Source organism: Astatotilapia calliptera, chromosome 1 (assembly GCF_900246225.1).
Source record: "Astatotilapia calliptera chromosome 1, fAstCal1.2, whole genome shotgun sequence".
Lineage (NCBI taxonomy): Eukaryota > Metazoa > Chordata > Actinopteri > Cichliformes > Cichlidae > Astatotilapia > Astatotilapia calliptera.
This window is the reverse complement of record NC_039302.1, coordinates 36,840,877-36,855,881: the sequence shown is the minus strand read 5'-3', so window position 1 is coordinate 36,855,881 and position 15,005 is coordinate 36,840,877. Positions and strand designations below refer to the sequence as shown.

Genomic DNA, 15,005 nt, shown 5'->3' with positions numbered 1-15,005 from the left:
ATCTGAACCTCTGTGTCTGTGATAATAACAGTGTGAGTGTATTAACTGTAAGAATTGTCAAACTGAAGATCAAATTTCAACTTTGAAGCCAAAGTTTGTCACCCAGCAGGACTCAGAGTACGTCTACCTCAGAGCCTCATCAACACTGAGCTTATTATTCCCTCTATTTAAAATCATCTTTATTTGGAGGAATGTGTCATCTCACGTCTGTTTCCCTTCATGCTTGTGCTTTCACTCTGGTATGTGTTTTGTCCTGAGGGGCCACTCTAGTCCAAACTGGTGATTCACCGTTTAGTGGCACAAAGAAAGAAAAAGAAATCCTCCGACATCTGCGAGTCACGACGGTAAAGTTTGTGACTGACTGCATAAAAAAACACAAATAACATAAAGGTGGAGGCAGCAGGTATTCTTCTCACCTCAAATTTAGGATGACGGATTCTTTATCCAAAAAACTCAGAAGATTCCCGTTACAGCAGCAAACACAAACATACAGCAGCTTCATAAATGATATGAGTAAAAAGCTCCGTCTGCGTTTCAGGTTCAAAGTTTGGCTCCACTTCTGAAAACAAATCTGAACTTTTTAAATAACCCTGTAAGCAAACTGAAGCGATCACATGACCGCGCTGACAATAGAAAACTGCGTTTCAATAACAGCAATGTCTGAGTTTATGTATTTCACTTTTACTTAACCAGGAGGAAAAAATGCTCTAGAGAGCAAAAACCTCTATTCCAGTCGCATCATCACAGCTGTGATCAGCAGACGTTTAGCCAAAAACAACAAAGAGCATATCAAGTCAGCTGCTTTGTCCTGACTAAATGCTGGCAGGTCGTGTTTGAAGGCCAAGAAAAACCATGAACAGGATTCATCCAGCATGAGCTCCAGCAACAGACAGACCGAAGGAGAGAACTTCCTCCACCTTTTTACAGGATGTAGGTCAGTCAGTGAGAACAGAGCAAGAAAGGTCAAAGGTCGAGCCTGTGGAAGGACAGACAAGCCAAGATAATCTAAATCAGTAAGTTTGCCACATAACATGACACAAAAAAGCTCCATAAAAGTTACAAAATCAGAGTAGCATAGAATAAAATCCAGAAAATAACCCAGTAGAAGAGCTCTGCTCAGTAGAAACCACATAAAATAGAATAAAAAGATTTCGTGACCTCGAAGGTGAGAGTTTCTTTCCAGCTTCACAGAAAAACCGAACCTGAACCAAGTCCTGTCCACGGCCTCTCTAATTAAACTCACTGTGGAGGTGGTGGGTGGGGGCTCTGCGCTGACCCCTGTGTGACCCGCTCAGCTGCCCCTCTGTTATTTTGAGTCTTCACTTGTGGCTTTTACAGAAAGCAGGGTCAGACCTGCAGGGGAAAATGTGCCGGTTTGAATATCAGCCCTGCCTCCACCCTGCCTGCACCACCTCCCTGTCAGCTGAAAGATGCTGAGTGATGCCCTCCTCCCCCCATCCGCCCCTCCTTCGGTTTGGGTGGAAAGTTCCTACAGCAGCTGCTTTGCCTGCGTGCAGCTCTGAGGGTTTCAGGAGCTCCCGTCCAGCCGGATCCAGTCCGGGTCTTGCAGGTCTCTTGTCCCGCACTGAAGGTGTTGAACTGCAGCCACACACACTCTCCCTCACACACACTCTGAGCTCTCATTGAACGGCAGCAGACACACACTCAGGAATCCTCCGAGTCTTGTTTTTGGTGCTTTTCTCAGTCTGCAGGTAGGTGACAGCTGCTCGCTTTAAAGCACTTTTACTGCTCTCAGACTTTTACTGCTGAAGCATGCGCAGTGCGCGTGTGTTTTTATTTATTTATTTGTTTGTTTGTTTGTTGTGTGTAGACTGTGTGTAATGCTGTGAGGATGGGGCTGCTGGGAGTTACAGCGTCGGGCTGACTGCTTCTCTTTTTCTCACTTCTTCTGTTTGATAATCATTTTTTTAATGAAGGATTTTTTAGTTTTTTGTGAAAAGGTTCATATTTTTGTGTCCTCCTCCTCTGCGTCGTCCTTCCGATCAAACACAGCGTGAGGAGTTGGAGGAGCCTCACTTTGTGTTTCAGGAGTTAATGATCAGCTGCAGAGTTGCTATTTTCCTGTTCATGCGGGGCTCTTATTGTGGAGGGACGAAGGAATCCGATTGGTTATGTGTGCGTGGGTGTGTCGGTGTGTGCGCACTAACAGTCTGAAGTGCTTTATGTTGAAAAGCAAGGATCCTACAGGAGTGATTCCCAAAGTGGGCTCCGTGAGGCTGATTTTAGGAGTTGTTTGCACTAGAGATGGCACGATACCACTTTTTTATGTCCGATACCGATACCGATATCATAAATTTGGATATCTGCCGATACCGATATGAATCCGATATAGTGTTTTTTAATCAACAAAACTGTTTTTTTAAATATCTTGCTGCATTTTGTATAAGTTCATACTCAAGTTTAAAACAACAACTACACTAAAGCTATTCTGTTATACCTGTATCCAAAAAAAATATTTCATAGTTCAGCAATACTGATCAATCTAATAAACTTAAACCTACACCATCCTCCCTATTCTGGTATTTTAAAGAGTATTTAGCATATATATTAAGCAACCTAACTAATAGGGTTCCAACTCCCAGCAACAACAAAAATAAATAAATAAAAAATAGGGAACCACCCCTCACGCTCCACCTCATGATGCTTAATCGACGTAATCAACCTTAATTTGATGCAGTGTGGAAAAAAAATTGCACAGAAATCAATTATTTTTCAAGAAATATTAAATAGATTCAACATCTTTCTTCAACAAAATTGCAGACTGCACAGATGGTACCTTCACAAAGGAAAAAGTACTATAGCTTACTAGGGTATATATATTAGACTTAATAGTTACTATATACAGTAATTGACTTCTATTCATTTTGCATCAAATTAAAACTTTGGCTGTCAGATAATTATTTATTAAAAGCTAGACATTTTAAATGAGAATAAGAAAGAAAAGTATGTCTTTGTGCTCCCTTTTCCCTGTTAATGCCCTATCGGCCCCCCTGGCTAAACTTTGCTAGATCCGCCCCTGCACAGTTACCAGCCGTCAGCTACGTAGAAAAAGATCCTGGTGTAGAAAGTAATAATAAATAAATTCTAACAACAGCTGATCAAGCTTAAACGTGCTGCTGTTGTTCAGCCGCTGGTTTCCTCTTTCTGGTGCAAAGTGGGCCAAAAGCAAACTAGAGACACGGACTCGCACAGAAAAGCCGATCAGCTGATCGTTAAGCAGTTTCATGATTGAAGTAGCAGCAAGAAGAGGCAGTCGCTTGTTAAGCTTAACGCAGGAATGCTTTACATTCAGAGATGGACTTACACACTTGCTTTACTTCTCTCGGGGATAACTTTGTCGGAGATGAAATGCCAGGTTGCTAGCGAAGCTCCACATGCTATCCAGACCACCGACAGGTCCCGCATGCCACAGCCGCTCTATCACGTGATGCATTCTGCTCCGACGTGCTAACGTTCTGAGGTGAGTTACGGCAAGTTTTGTGAGGTGCTTTCGTGATATTTAATGGATCGGATTACATTTTTTATTTTTCTCCGATATCCGATCCAGTAATTTAGGTCAGTATCGGACCGATACCGATACGTAATATCGGATCGGTCCATCTCTAGTTTGCACTTCCTGTTAATTCCATTTTACAGAAACTGGCTGCAGTTCAGCCAGAGGAGAAACAGAGCACGCTCTCACGGTAAAACTCGGTGAATATAGGCAGACAACTTCTAATATGATCAGTAACTCTATGGAGACGCAGGACAGAAATCGAAATACCACATTCATGAGTGGCGTGTTTCTGAGACCGATAAAAATTTACTGATTTAAACTAGAACTAGAAAAAATTGCATTTCCTGCGAAAATGCTGTGTGGATGCCTTAACGCGTAAGATGTCTGCTGAAAAAAGCTGAAAAAGTTAAAAAATTGCAAAACGTTGTATGGCAGTGAAGAAACTGAAAATTTTGCAGAAAACAGGTGAAGAAGCAGAAATTGTTTGCTGAAATGTGGTGAAAAAAAAATGTTGCCCTGAGCAGGATTTGAACCTGACCCTCCTGGTCTCAAGGCAGCCACTTGTCTCACTGAGCCAAACTCATTCTGACAAAGAGCATGTGGAGAGACTGACAATTTTGCTGAAATGAGCAGAAGCTGCTGAGAATTGTGCTGATATGAGGTGAAAAGGCTGAAATATTTGCAGAAAAGAGGTCAATCAGCAGAATTTCTGCTGAAAACAGGTGAAGAAGAAGAAAGTTGCGCTGAAAAGAGATGAATAACCAGAATTTCTGCTCAAGAGTTTTTTTCTGAAAACAGCTGAGATTTGTGCTGATAAGAGGTGAAAAGGCTGAAAATTTTGCAGAAGAGGTGAATAAGCAGAATTTGGGCTGAAAAGAGTTTTTTTCTGAAAACAGCAGGAAAAACTGAAAACTCTGCTGAAAATGGGTGAAAAAGCTGAAATTTGTGTTGAAAAGAGTTAAAAAAGTTTTACTGTTAACTGAAAGAAATTTTGCCATAAGCGGGATTTGAACCCCGGCCTCCCAGTCTGAGAACGGATGCTCATCTCACTGAGCTAAAACACAGGTCAACCCGGCAAGGAAAATCAGTGAGGCCACTGATAATATGGCAGAAATGGGCAAAAAATATTGCAAAAAAAAATTCAATATCTCAAAAAGTATAGAAGTTATGAGCACCAAAAGTCATAGCACGCATTAGCAGAAAGAGCAGAATTTTTTAAAGAAGAATAATTTGAGGGCATCCACACAATAAAATAGAATAGCCCTTTATTGTGATTGCACATGTAGATAACCTCCAGCTGGGTGTTAGTGACGCTCCTGACCTCTGCTGGAGACATTGTTTGGAAACAGCTGACGTCCTGTCCCAAGTCATTAAAGGTACTTCATGTGAAACAGCCGTGCAGCCGAAACCACTTTCAAACCTTCTAAAGTCAGTGAAACGTGTGTTTGTGCTGCAGAGAGGTCGCCTGAAGCTAAAACACGGGCGGACTGCGCTCTCGTGTAATACCACTGTGAGCCACAAGGTGTGTAAGACAAGAACACGCCAACAATATTTAACCGCGTGTTAGCGCAATATGTGTGTGTGATTCGTATTTCCACCACGCTTGATCTCCGTGTTTGACCGCTGCACTGAAACATTGTTGCAAAGAGCTGCAGCGTTCTGGGGAAAGTTTTCATTGGAGAGTTTTTACAAAAAGCGTCTTTAATACTATAATACTGTGTAGATGTGTGTGTGTGTGTGTGTTTGAACTTTAAGGGACACTCTGGTGCTTTGGTCACTGACATCACCAAATAGGACACCATTTAAAGAAGTCAGCATCAGAAAAGTGTGCAGGGAAGAGTTCAGGATTGCCTTAAACTCCAACATCTGAAAGCCTGAAGTGAAGCTAAAGTATGTGGACGCCACCCCTGACAGCGCTTCCCTGACTGCTCGCTCTGAATGACGGGAAATGGAGAAATTGTTTATGCTGCAGCTTGTAATGATCATCAGCCATGGCCTTCCAGCTTTCTACCAGCTGTTTTTCTCTGCTCATTCAAGATGACAATCACCCCCCACCTCCACCCCACCCCACCCGAGGAAAGAAATACACAGAGGAACATGTCCACATACTTTTGGTCACACATGTTAACAGATGTAAACTGATAAAAAGAGGCTGATGGACAGTTACACCCATTTGCTCTCTTCATGTTAATCCTCTACGCTGTTAGTGACAGTGATAGTGAGCTGGTAATGACACACACACACACACACACACACACACACACACACACACAGCCTGACTGTAAATGACTCTGCAGCCTGTGACTCACTCAGATTTAATCCACAGCCAACGTTTTCCCAGCAGAACGATTCAGATCCTCCAGTAAACTAAAAAACAACAACGATAAAAGTACACAACGTGTTTGTGTACTCGGAGTGGATATCTGCAGACTCACAGTTAGATAGGTAGTCCACTGGTGCCCAACCTGTGGGATGGGCCTCTCAGAGGGTCAGCAGATAAATCTTAGCCGTGAGTTTGTGCACAGATGCAGTGTTTACACAAAGGCGGAGGTGTGGCGTTGGTCCTAATCCAACACGGCGTGGGCGGGGCATGCACGGTCCCTTCAGGTTTTCTTATCTGAATCATTAAACACCGTTTATAAATTTCTCCTCTGCTAATATCTGTGACCGAAGCAGACAGTGATGTCCTGCTGACGAGCTGCTGGACAGCCACAGCCCTGCAGGTGTTTTTCTTCCAGCCACATGGTGGTTTCCTTCACCTGCAGCTTCCTGGCTGTGCTTACAGAGACTCCTTTGTTTCTTGCAGACATGATACCAAAGGCTCGTCTGGGGAAGCGTTCTCCTCTTGGGGCACTTGTGACCTCTACCTGTCCGGGGGTCAACCTGGAGACTGGTGAGACTGTGGTGACGATGGTGGCAGCGGGACAGCAAGCGACAAGCAGAGCAGACGGCCATCTTGGATTAAAGGTGAGTGCTGGTCCTGGATGTTGAGCTGAGCAATAATGTGGGGAAAACGCAGCGTCTGTCCAAATTAAGAGTATTTCTGTTCGTGGAGGTTTGTGTTGACTGGCAGCTTTCTGAGCCAATCACAGTGAGCCGTGTCTGTCTGATCTCAGATGTATTTCCAGTGTGGAGGAGCAGGTGAATCTTCAGTCGACAGCTCGCCTTCATCCTGCAGCAGATCCGTGTCCTCCAGCATCGATGTCCCGAAAAGGTCAGACGCGTCCCGCCTCTGGTGTTTATTTATCGTTTACTCTGTGTTTACCTGTAAACGTGTTTAAACGCCGCTTCCTGTCGTCCTGCAGTCAGAGGAGTCCTCATGAGGTGGACATGAACGAGCTGATGGCAGCGATGGTTCTCAGCAGTTTGTCCTGCAGCCCGCTGCTGCACAGCCCCGCCCAGCCTGACCTCGCAGGTACACAACATCAAACAAACAAACAAGCAACACGTTTTTCCTCCACGAAGCGAGGCTGGAGGTGTTTCTCCCTCTGATGGTTTTTGTTGTTTTTGCTGTTTCAGCAGCTTCGATGGAATGTGGCGGCGGCGAGCTCTCCGACAGCGGCTACTGGAGCGTCGGCCACGCTCACCGAAGCCCGGCTCCTTCCCCGCCAATCAAAGAGTCCGATGCCAGCCCGGCCACGCCTCCTGATGAGGGTGTTGACATGGAGCTGGACCAGGTGCTGTTTGATGAGCCAGCACCACGGAAACGCAGGGTAAGTGGCGGTTTACAGCAGTCACGGAAAAACGATTTATTGATTGTCGAAGTGTCGAAGACCACGAAAGCTGCCGGTGGTGATGATGCGTTTCCTCCTGCAGAACTCGGTGAAGGTGGCGTACAGGTGTCTGTGGCCGAGCTGCGGTAAAGTGCTGACGTCTGTGGTGGGAATTAAACGCCATATCAGGACGACACACCTGTGGTAAGCCTCACCGGACGGCGGCTCCATTCTCTGGCGTTGCTCAGCCTCAGGACGAGCTAAATATGGAAGCTCGTTACTGCCAGAAACATTTGAAAACTTCAGATTTATATCTTTACATTTTTATATCAAGTCTGACCGCAGCTGCTCCCACACAGATATGCAATGTGTTCATATTTACATTTATTTTTTAAATCCTGAAATTTCAGCATTTTAATGAAATTTCTGACATCAATGGGCTTCCATATATTTTTAAAAACTGTATTTATATAAAATTGTTCTTCAGAAAGTTTTTCTGACAGTAAGGAAGGAATTTGTTTAATAATAACCTCTGACCTCTGACCTCTTACAGCCGTGGTGGCGAACATGAGCGCTGTTCCCGCAGTGAGGAGGATTTTTACTACACTGAGATCAACCAATGGGAGCATCCGCAGCAACGGTCTCCTCCCCATTCTGGACACAGCGGCTCCTCCCCCGCCTCACCGGCTTCCTCCCCGTCCTCGCCTTCCAGCCCACCAACACCGTCTCCACCGTCTCCCTCCTGTGCCGCCCTGAGTTGCTCCGCCCCCTCGTCTTCTGGCAGCTTCTGGCAGGTCCAATCAGAGCACTCCTACCAGGTGTGTTGATGTTTTTTCGGCTGTAAAATATTAATGATTACTTTTATTGTTATAGCTAACTCGTATTTTTTTGTTTTTAGGCTCCTCCTCCGAGTCAACACGTGGTGTCAGCGGCAGCAGCCACACCATCCTGCCGTTGGACAGCCCCGCCCACCACCTGCCACAAACAGGTAAATCTTCAGAGCAACTAAGATCTGTATTTATAGGAACCTGAGAGAACTCGTTATTAACGGGTCGCTCCCGCACATCTGGGATCTCCATGTTTGATTTGATGTGGTTTCCACGTTTTTACGCCATCACGGGTACATTTATCCGGGCTTATGATGCCGCGAGGAGCACGCTAACTTGCGATCAGGGATCTGAACCTTTGTTATCTGTGAAAACATAAACACAGAAGTATCTAAATAGTCTCTGCTGCGGGCTCAGCACGCCCACAGAGGATAAACAGCGGAGCTCAGCAGGCGTGGGTGCTGCCCGTCTGCAGGCTCAGCTGATATCGCCCCCAACACGACGCGGATACCTGGATGTAAAGTCAGAGCAGTTGTTGATAAGCTGAGTTAATAATAGAACTTTGGCTGTTTTTAATCACACGGCTCTGCAGTAGGTGTCTGTGTCGCTGTAGTTGAAGCAGGATGCAGCTGCTGCTGGGGGAGGTGTGAGCTTAAAGGTCGAAAAACAAAAAACAGTTCGATCAGAAAGTTTCCCCAAAATTCAGACTTCAGTTTTTTAATAATCAGGTTTTATTGTGAAGGTGTGCTGAGCTCACACTTTGTGTCCTCGAAGCTACCGAGGAGCAGCGTGGACAGTTAGACACTACAGCTGCGTCGAATGGGCTAAAAAAAACAGTATCCGGTTACCATGACGTCTGGCACGAGATGTATCCTTCAGTGAGACCCACAGTGTAATTGGTTGGGTCCACGATGAGACCAGCTCACCTGTCCCCCCCCCCCCCAATTCAGAAAAAGGATCGTGAAGCAAACTTGTTTCATCCCTTTAATCCGACAGAATGAGTCAGACTCATCATTACTGCACCACAGAAGTTGTTGCTTCCCTGCTGGAGCGTTCGTAGGTATTTCAGGATCCATCAGAGAAAAAAGCTTCAATTAAAGCAGGAAAAGTTTGCTGCTGCTACCATGGCAGCACCCGGACACCGAACGTCTCTCAGTCTGAGGTGGAACCGACATAAAAACTAAAAGCGTCCCGCAGCAGGGTGTCAGAGGTGTAAGGTGAAATTTTGGCTCACTTGTGCTTTGGGCACAAAAACTCGGCGTGACAGAGCTCTAACGAAGCTGCTGCCCTCGGCCGGGTCTTTACGGCGGAAAGTCCACAATTAACCCAAAGTTATCCTTAAAGAAGAGTGAAGGTTTTGTCCTAACAGTGTGTGTGTGTGTGTGTGTGTGTGTGTGTGTGTGTGTGTGTGTGTGTGTGTGTGTGTGTGTGTGTGTGTGTGTGTGTGTGTGTGTGCACAGTGAGGCTCTGTCTTCATTAAAAACAGACTTTTCTGTCCCCGATCTGCAGAGGAAGCAGCACGGAGGACTTTCCCTGAGAATTTTAGGTTCTATCCAAGTTTTTAAAGCTAATTACGGTGCATCCCCCCCACAGCCGGCTCTCTGCCCTCACTTCTCCAATTCGGTGTTTTCTCGGTGAGTGTGCACAGCAGCCGATTGTTTGCTTCCTGCCACCGCAGCCTGTTCAAACTGGTTTCATTCTGGAGAAAGGAGGGTGCGTACTCCTCCCTCATGGTTTCATTCAGGCAGGAAAATCCCCTCACATCATTTGTGATTAATTCTCCATGAGCTGTGCGCTGCAGAGCAGCGCTGCCACCTGCAGGCCGGCAGAGGACACTGCTCAGCGGTGATGGCTGTAAACAGCTGCTTCATGCACGACTGCACGACTGAAAACAGGCAGCTGGGCCTGAAAATAAAAACAAAACACCTCCTGACGACGAGCCAGACACACAATAACATGAACGTGTGGAGGCGTCTTGTCTTTTTCATCCTTCTGTGGCGATTTTATCTCATGTCTTCGATTCTTTGTCTCTGCTTTGGTCATTTTATGTTTGTTTTTTGAATTATCGTGCTTCTCTTTGACTTTCCAACGTGGAATATGAACACTTTAATCAAGGCTCCGTCCCCGAGAACGGGTCACGGCGCCCTGCTTCTGTGTTTTTTTGTTCGTGCTTCAGAAAGCAACAGAGAAACAATGAAAAGCTCCAATCTGACCTCCTCTTCCTCTCTCTTCTTCAGAGTCTGTCATTCCGGGTGCGTTCGGTCAGTGTGGGAGAGCAGTGGCTGCAGCATCAGAGCGCCCCCTCCAGGTCAGTGCTTCTCTTTTGTTGAACAAAGACTGTATATATGAGATGGCTGTAGTCTATGAGATCCTCCCATTCAGCTGATCGCTGAGCTCAGTGCACACGTCCCTGATAACGAAGCCACGGGAGGAAAACTCGATGACACAGTGGCGTCTGATTGGCCAGCTGCTGTCCTATGTTGACTCGAGCTTACAGCTTCCTTTCATGTGCGTGAAGCTTTAATCTTGAAGTCATTCGCTGACCCTTTTGTCTCCGTGTTTTTTCAGAAGGATTCGCGGCGAGGCCAAAAAGTGTCGTAAGGTTTACGGCATCGAGCACAGAGACCAGTGGTGCACAGCCTGCCGCTGGAAGAAAGCCTGCCAGCGCTTCCTCGACTGAGGCGATGGGAAGAGGCAGGAAGACTAGGTGGAAGAACAGAGGCTGGACTTTACTGGTGGATGTTTCTTTTAATGTTTTTACATCTGGAACCAGAAACGGTCCCAAACCTGTGCGATGAACATTTGGCAGCTCTGAAGCAGCTTTACACGTCCGCGTCACTTCCAGCTGAGCGCTCTGCGACTAAAGGAGCATTTCACGGTTTCTGCCGCTCACAGCAGCTGCTCTTATCTCTCTGTAAACACTTTGACTCTACTGATCTGAAGTAACTACACTCGGAGGTCAGTTTATTAGGAACACAGCAGCAAATCTGCCATCATAGAGGTTTCAACACGTCGGAGCTGCTTCACACGTATCCTGCTCAGCGATGTCGACCAAATAACAGAAACGGACGCCTGAAGTGAAGCAAAGGTTGAAGGTTACGTTTTTAATGAGTCAGATTTACAGACTGTCCAAGTCTGGTTTGGTGCTAAAAATCCAAATTTAAAAGAAAAGCAGCACACGTGAGATCCTGGAAGTCAGATTTTAGTTTGAAATCTCAAGCTCAGCGTCTCGCTGTGAGAGGGTGAAGAGAATATTTACAGGCAGTTTCTACAGTTTTTTCTTTTTTAACAAAAATTTTAAGCAGAAAATTCAGTGCTGCTTCCATTTTTTAAACTTGCTGCTCCTAATAAACTGGTGACAGAGTACGTAACATGTGCGTGCATATATACAAATAGAGCTATAATGAAAGAGTTCCTCTTGGAGCTAACACCTGGCACCTATTTTTTTGTTTCTTTTTGATATGTTGTATAAAGAGCAGAACTGACCGTCAGCAGCTTCTGATCGCTGAGACGTCGGCGAGTTTCTGAGAGGCTGAAAACACTTAAAACGAGACTTTTCTCGAGCAGGTTCTGCTGAAACGCGGCCGCTAACGTCCCGTTTCTCAACATCTCGTCTGGATTAAGTCTTTTTTTTGTAATGTTTGGAAGCTGAAGCCATTTCCGTCTCTGTGCAGTATTGATCCGTTTACACAGAGTTATAATATCTATATTTTATATCTGCTCTTTTCTGAGATGTACATACAGATGATGTATTATGGGTCCAAATATGACGTCAATAATCAGTCTCACCGCAGCGAATACGAGACAAAGATGTGTTGATATTCTGCTTGTTTATGAGGCAAACGAGGAAGCTGAGGAGCGAAATCGTGTCGTTTTTACCGTGATTTCTTTTCTACATGATGTCAGTCCTGATGTTGTAGTAAATAAAGCAGAAAAAACTCTGGAAACGTCTTCGGTCCTTTTATAATCTGAACAAATCGCTGTTTAAGACTCATTTAATTTTGTGTTTCTCACAATCTTATTTTCACAGATCCGAAGCTTTTTATGAATCTCAGTTTTTGTCTCTTGGTTTAAGGTTTTTAATTCTCGCAAATCTGAAATTTTTTCTTGTAAATTTGAGCTTTTTCTCACAAATTTGAGGGGGGGGGGATTTGCTTTTCTTTTGAATTTAAAGCTCAGAATATCAACCCCCACCCCACCTCTTTTTTTAAAACCTTTGTCCGTCATGATACCTGATGGAACAGAAGATCTCGAATGCTCAGAGGTTCTTTGTGTTTTAAATAAAGTTTTTATTCATGACTCAGTAATCACAACAAACTGAACAAAAACTTCCGTAAACAATAAAAAACAAAGCAAACTGCCGCACACACCCACACAGGTGACCGCTGTAATAAATTATATGTACAGTCCAGGTCCATCCGGGACTTTGTCCCACAGAGGAACTCCCAGAGAGCCGGCCGCCCAAATCTAAAGAGAAGAAAAGACGACATTAACGACGAATAACACCGGCACAGAAGAAGAAAATGTGAGAATCTGCTGGAGCAACTTTATGTTGACTGCATCTTTATGCTGTGGTATCAGCATCTACTTTCACAAATCAGATCTTAAAGCCTTTTTTACTTATTAAACAGCATATTTATCTGTGGATTTTATTGTGAAAGGTCAAGGTAGGAAGTAGCTGCACTTCTGCATGTGTGTAAATGAAGAGACAGCAAAGTGTTTTTGAACGTTAAAACACGCACGCTGAGATAAAGGATTATTCTGAACAATCATGCAAAGCTCCTCTCAGAGTCCAAGCATTAAAAAAAGAATAAAGCTGAAGCACAGAAACACAGCAGAACGTCTGCCGCAGAGCACGAGGAGCTCGTCCCTGCTGCTGCGTCGTGTCGGCAGAAAATGTTTTAATGAACAAAAACGATTTTAGTACAATTGATTTTTAAGAGCTGCACTCAAATAAAGTAAACAAGGAGGGCCGATTCTGATGGACATGCGCACGTGTGTGTGTGTGTTGTACTTGCCATTTATCAGTTTTGTTGTGGGTCGACTCGCTCTTTCCATCACAGGCGACAATCTTGACCTTGTCGACCTTCACGAGCTCGGTGACCTCTCTGAACTCAACGTCATTCAGAACGAACGTCCACACGTTGTCGCAGAACCTGTATGTGTTCAGAGATCCCTGAGAGGTGGAGACAGAGACAGAGGCGGGGTTGGATGATTTTTTTTTTTAGGAGGCGGAGCTTGAGAAAATACAGATGGACTCACCCTGAAATTGACCCTGTTGCGGACTCGGTTGGCGAGCGCTGTGTTGATGGCTTTATCGAACTGGAGGAGGACCTGAAGAGCGAGCTGAGGAGTTATCTGCTGAGTCTGAACACACACACACACATTTATTAGTTTAAATTTAAGATTTTTAAATAATAAACAGCTCAAAGAAATGGTGGGAACACGCGATCATTGTAGTAAAACACAAAGTCAGGTGAACATTCGAAGAAGAACCCACTGAATCTATTTCACCTGCACAGGTGCAAATGAAATGAGATGAACTCGAGGGCAACAACAAGACAACACTCACAAACAGGAATGTTGTAACAGCTGATGGCACACGGAACAAAAACAGAGAATTACTTTTGTTTGTGTAGTTACTCTCCTAATTTTATACCCAGTTCCTAAAATTATAGCCCAGCAGTGTGCTGCCACCATCTGGTAGAACTCGGTACAACAGTGAAGTGCAGCCATTCAAACTTGTGTTGGCATCTTTGCCAACACGAATTGTTTTTGAACTAAAGTCTTAACGCTTTGTTAGTTCTAAAAGGTTTAAGACTTTTTTGAAACAAGACTTTACAGAAAAATCAGAAGCACAATTTACATTTTCAAGACAATTTTTTTCTGAAGTGATTTAAACAGATGTGCTGTACTCAGGTCATCTGCCACTTTGCACTAAAGTGGTTTGGTCTTTGAGCACACAGGACTTTCCTCTGCCTCTGGAGGGAGCACTGATTGGTCTACGTGTAGTTAAAGAGTCAGATGTTTCCTCGTATTTCTCACCACCTGAAGAACAAACTATACTCTCCCACAGTGCGGCACACCTGAGAGGGCGAGTGTCAGAGCATGATGTGAGGTTCAGACGTGAAAAAGAAGCGTCAACTCGTTTAATTAAAAGGCTTTCTCACCCTTGAACCAGGTAAACAGAACCTTCATCACTGTTACAGAACAGTAACTTGTACGTCTGTGAACTTTGACCTCCCCGCTTTTATTCATCTCCTACAGCTCACACCTGCAAAATTGTAACCCCTCTCTGGTAAAAACTTGATTTTTTTTGCTTGTTTTCTGGAGTCTGAAACATGGTACAGCTAGCAGGCTACTGTTAGCTCATCCGGCTAACAGGCTAGCGGGGAGCTGAATGCCACCAACTGGCAGCACTGGCTCCGTGTCCGCGGGCAGTGTTACCTGTATAAGCTCGTCCAGACTCTCCTGCAGGCTGTTTCCCAGCGTCGTGTTCCTGTACAGCTGATACGCCATTATGGAAACTCCGAATGAGCGAAAACCAGCAGCGAACTATCCTCCAAACACAGGACGAGCAAACGGAGCTAACTGCTTCCCTCCACAACAACAGCCTGAAGGACCACAAGCTAAAAAGCTAACAACACACTTCCGCTAAGATTTTTCGAAATAATTGTCATTCTGACTACGTAAAATAATTTATGCTTTTAAAATATCAAGTTGTTAGTCGTTGACATTTTAATTTAATATTTTAAATTCATTTTATTAATTTAGTTCAAAAGGTATTTTGAATATGTCAACAAATTTACTTTTATTAGTTTATAATCAATAAAATATTTCCTTTATGATTTTGTTAAAAGTTATGTATATAATTTAAGTAATTTTTATTATTTGTTTAAATATTTTATTAAACATTTTCATCTATTTTTAATATTTTAAGAGATTGTG

General features: G+C 44.4%; 2 protein-coding genes across 5 annotated transcripts; one reads left to right on the top strand and one right to left on the bottom strand.

The window, feature by feature from the left end:
• The first annotated feature begins 1,581 nt into the window (after positions 1-1,581).
• znf395a (zinc finger protein 395a) lies at positions 1,582-12,004 on the top strand. Of its 4 annotated transcripts, XM_026176687.1 has the most exons (11): positions 2,204-2,253; positions 3,628-3,704; positions 6,324-6,484; positions 6,634-6,731; positions 6,823-6,932; positions 7,037-7,230; positions 7,334-7,434; positions 7,784-8,048; positions 8,129-8,218; positions 10,295-10,365; positions 10,626-12,004. In XM_026176687.1, exons 3-11 carry the CDS (start codon positions 6,326-6,328, stop codon positions 10,735-10,737), a joined length of 1,200 nt encoding a protein of 399 aa, XP_026032472.1. In that variant the 5' UTR covers positions 2,204-2,253; positions 3,628-3,704; positions 6,324-6,325; the 3' UTR covers positions 10,738-12,004. The 4 variants fall into 4 exon arrangements, with proteins under 4 accessions (XP_026032467.1, XP_026032457.1, XP_026032448.1 ...); XM_026176682.1 differs by lacking the exons at positions 2,204-2,253; positions 3,628-3,704 and adding an exon at positions 1,582-1,712 and having other exon boundaries at positions 10,629-12,004; XM_026176672.1 differs by lacking the exons at positions 2,204-2,253; positions 3,628-3,704 and adding an exon at positions 1,583-1,712 and having other exon boundaries at positions 7,040-7,230.
• A 382-nt stretch (positions 12,005-12,386) lies between these two features.
• gtf2a2 (general transcription factor IIA, 2) lies at positions 12,387-14,729 on the bottom strand. Its single transcript, XM_026176699.1, has 4 exons — positions 14,505-14,729; positions 13,320-13,424; positions 13,076-13,233; positions 12,387-12,524 (listed from the first exon to the last, which is right to left on the bottom strand). Coding segments are annotated over exons 1-4 (336 nt in total). The 5' UTR covers positions 14,577-14,729; the 3' UTR covers positions 12,387-12,523.
• Positions 14,730-15,005: the final 276 nt, after the last annotated feature.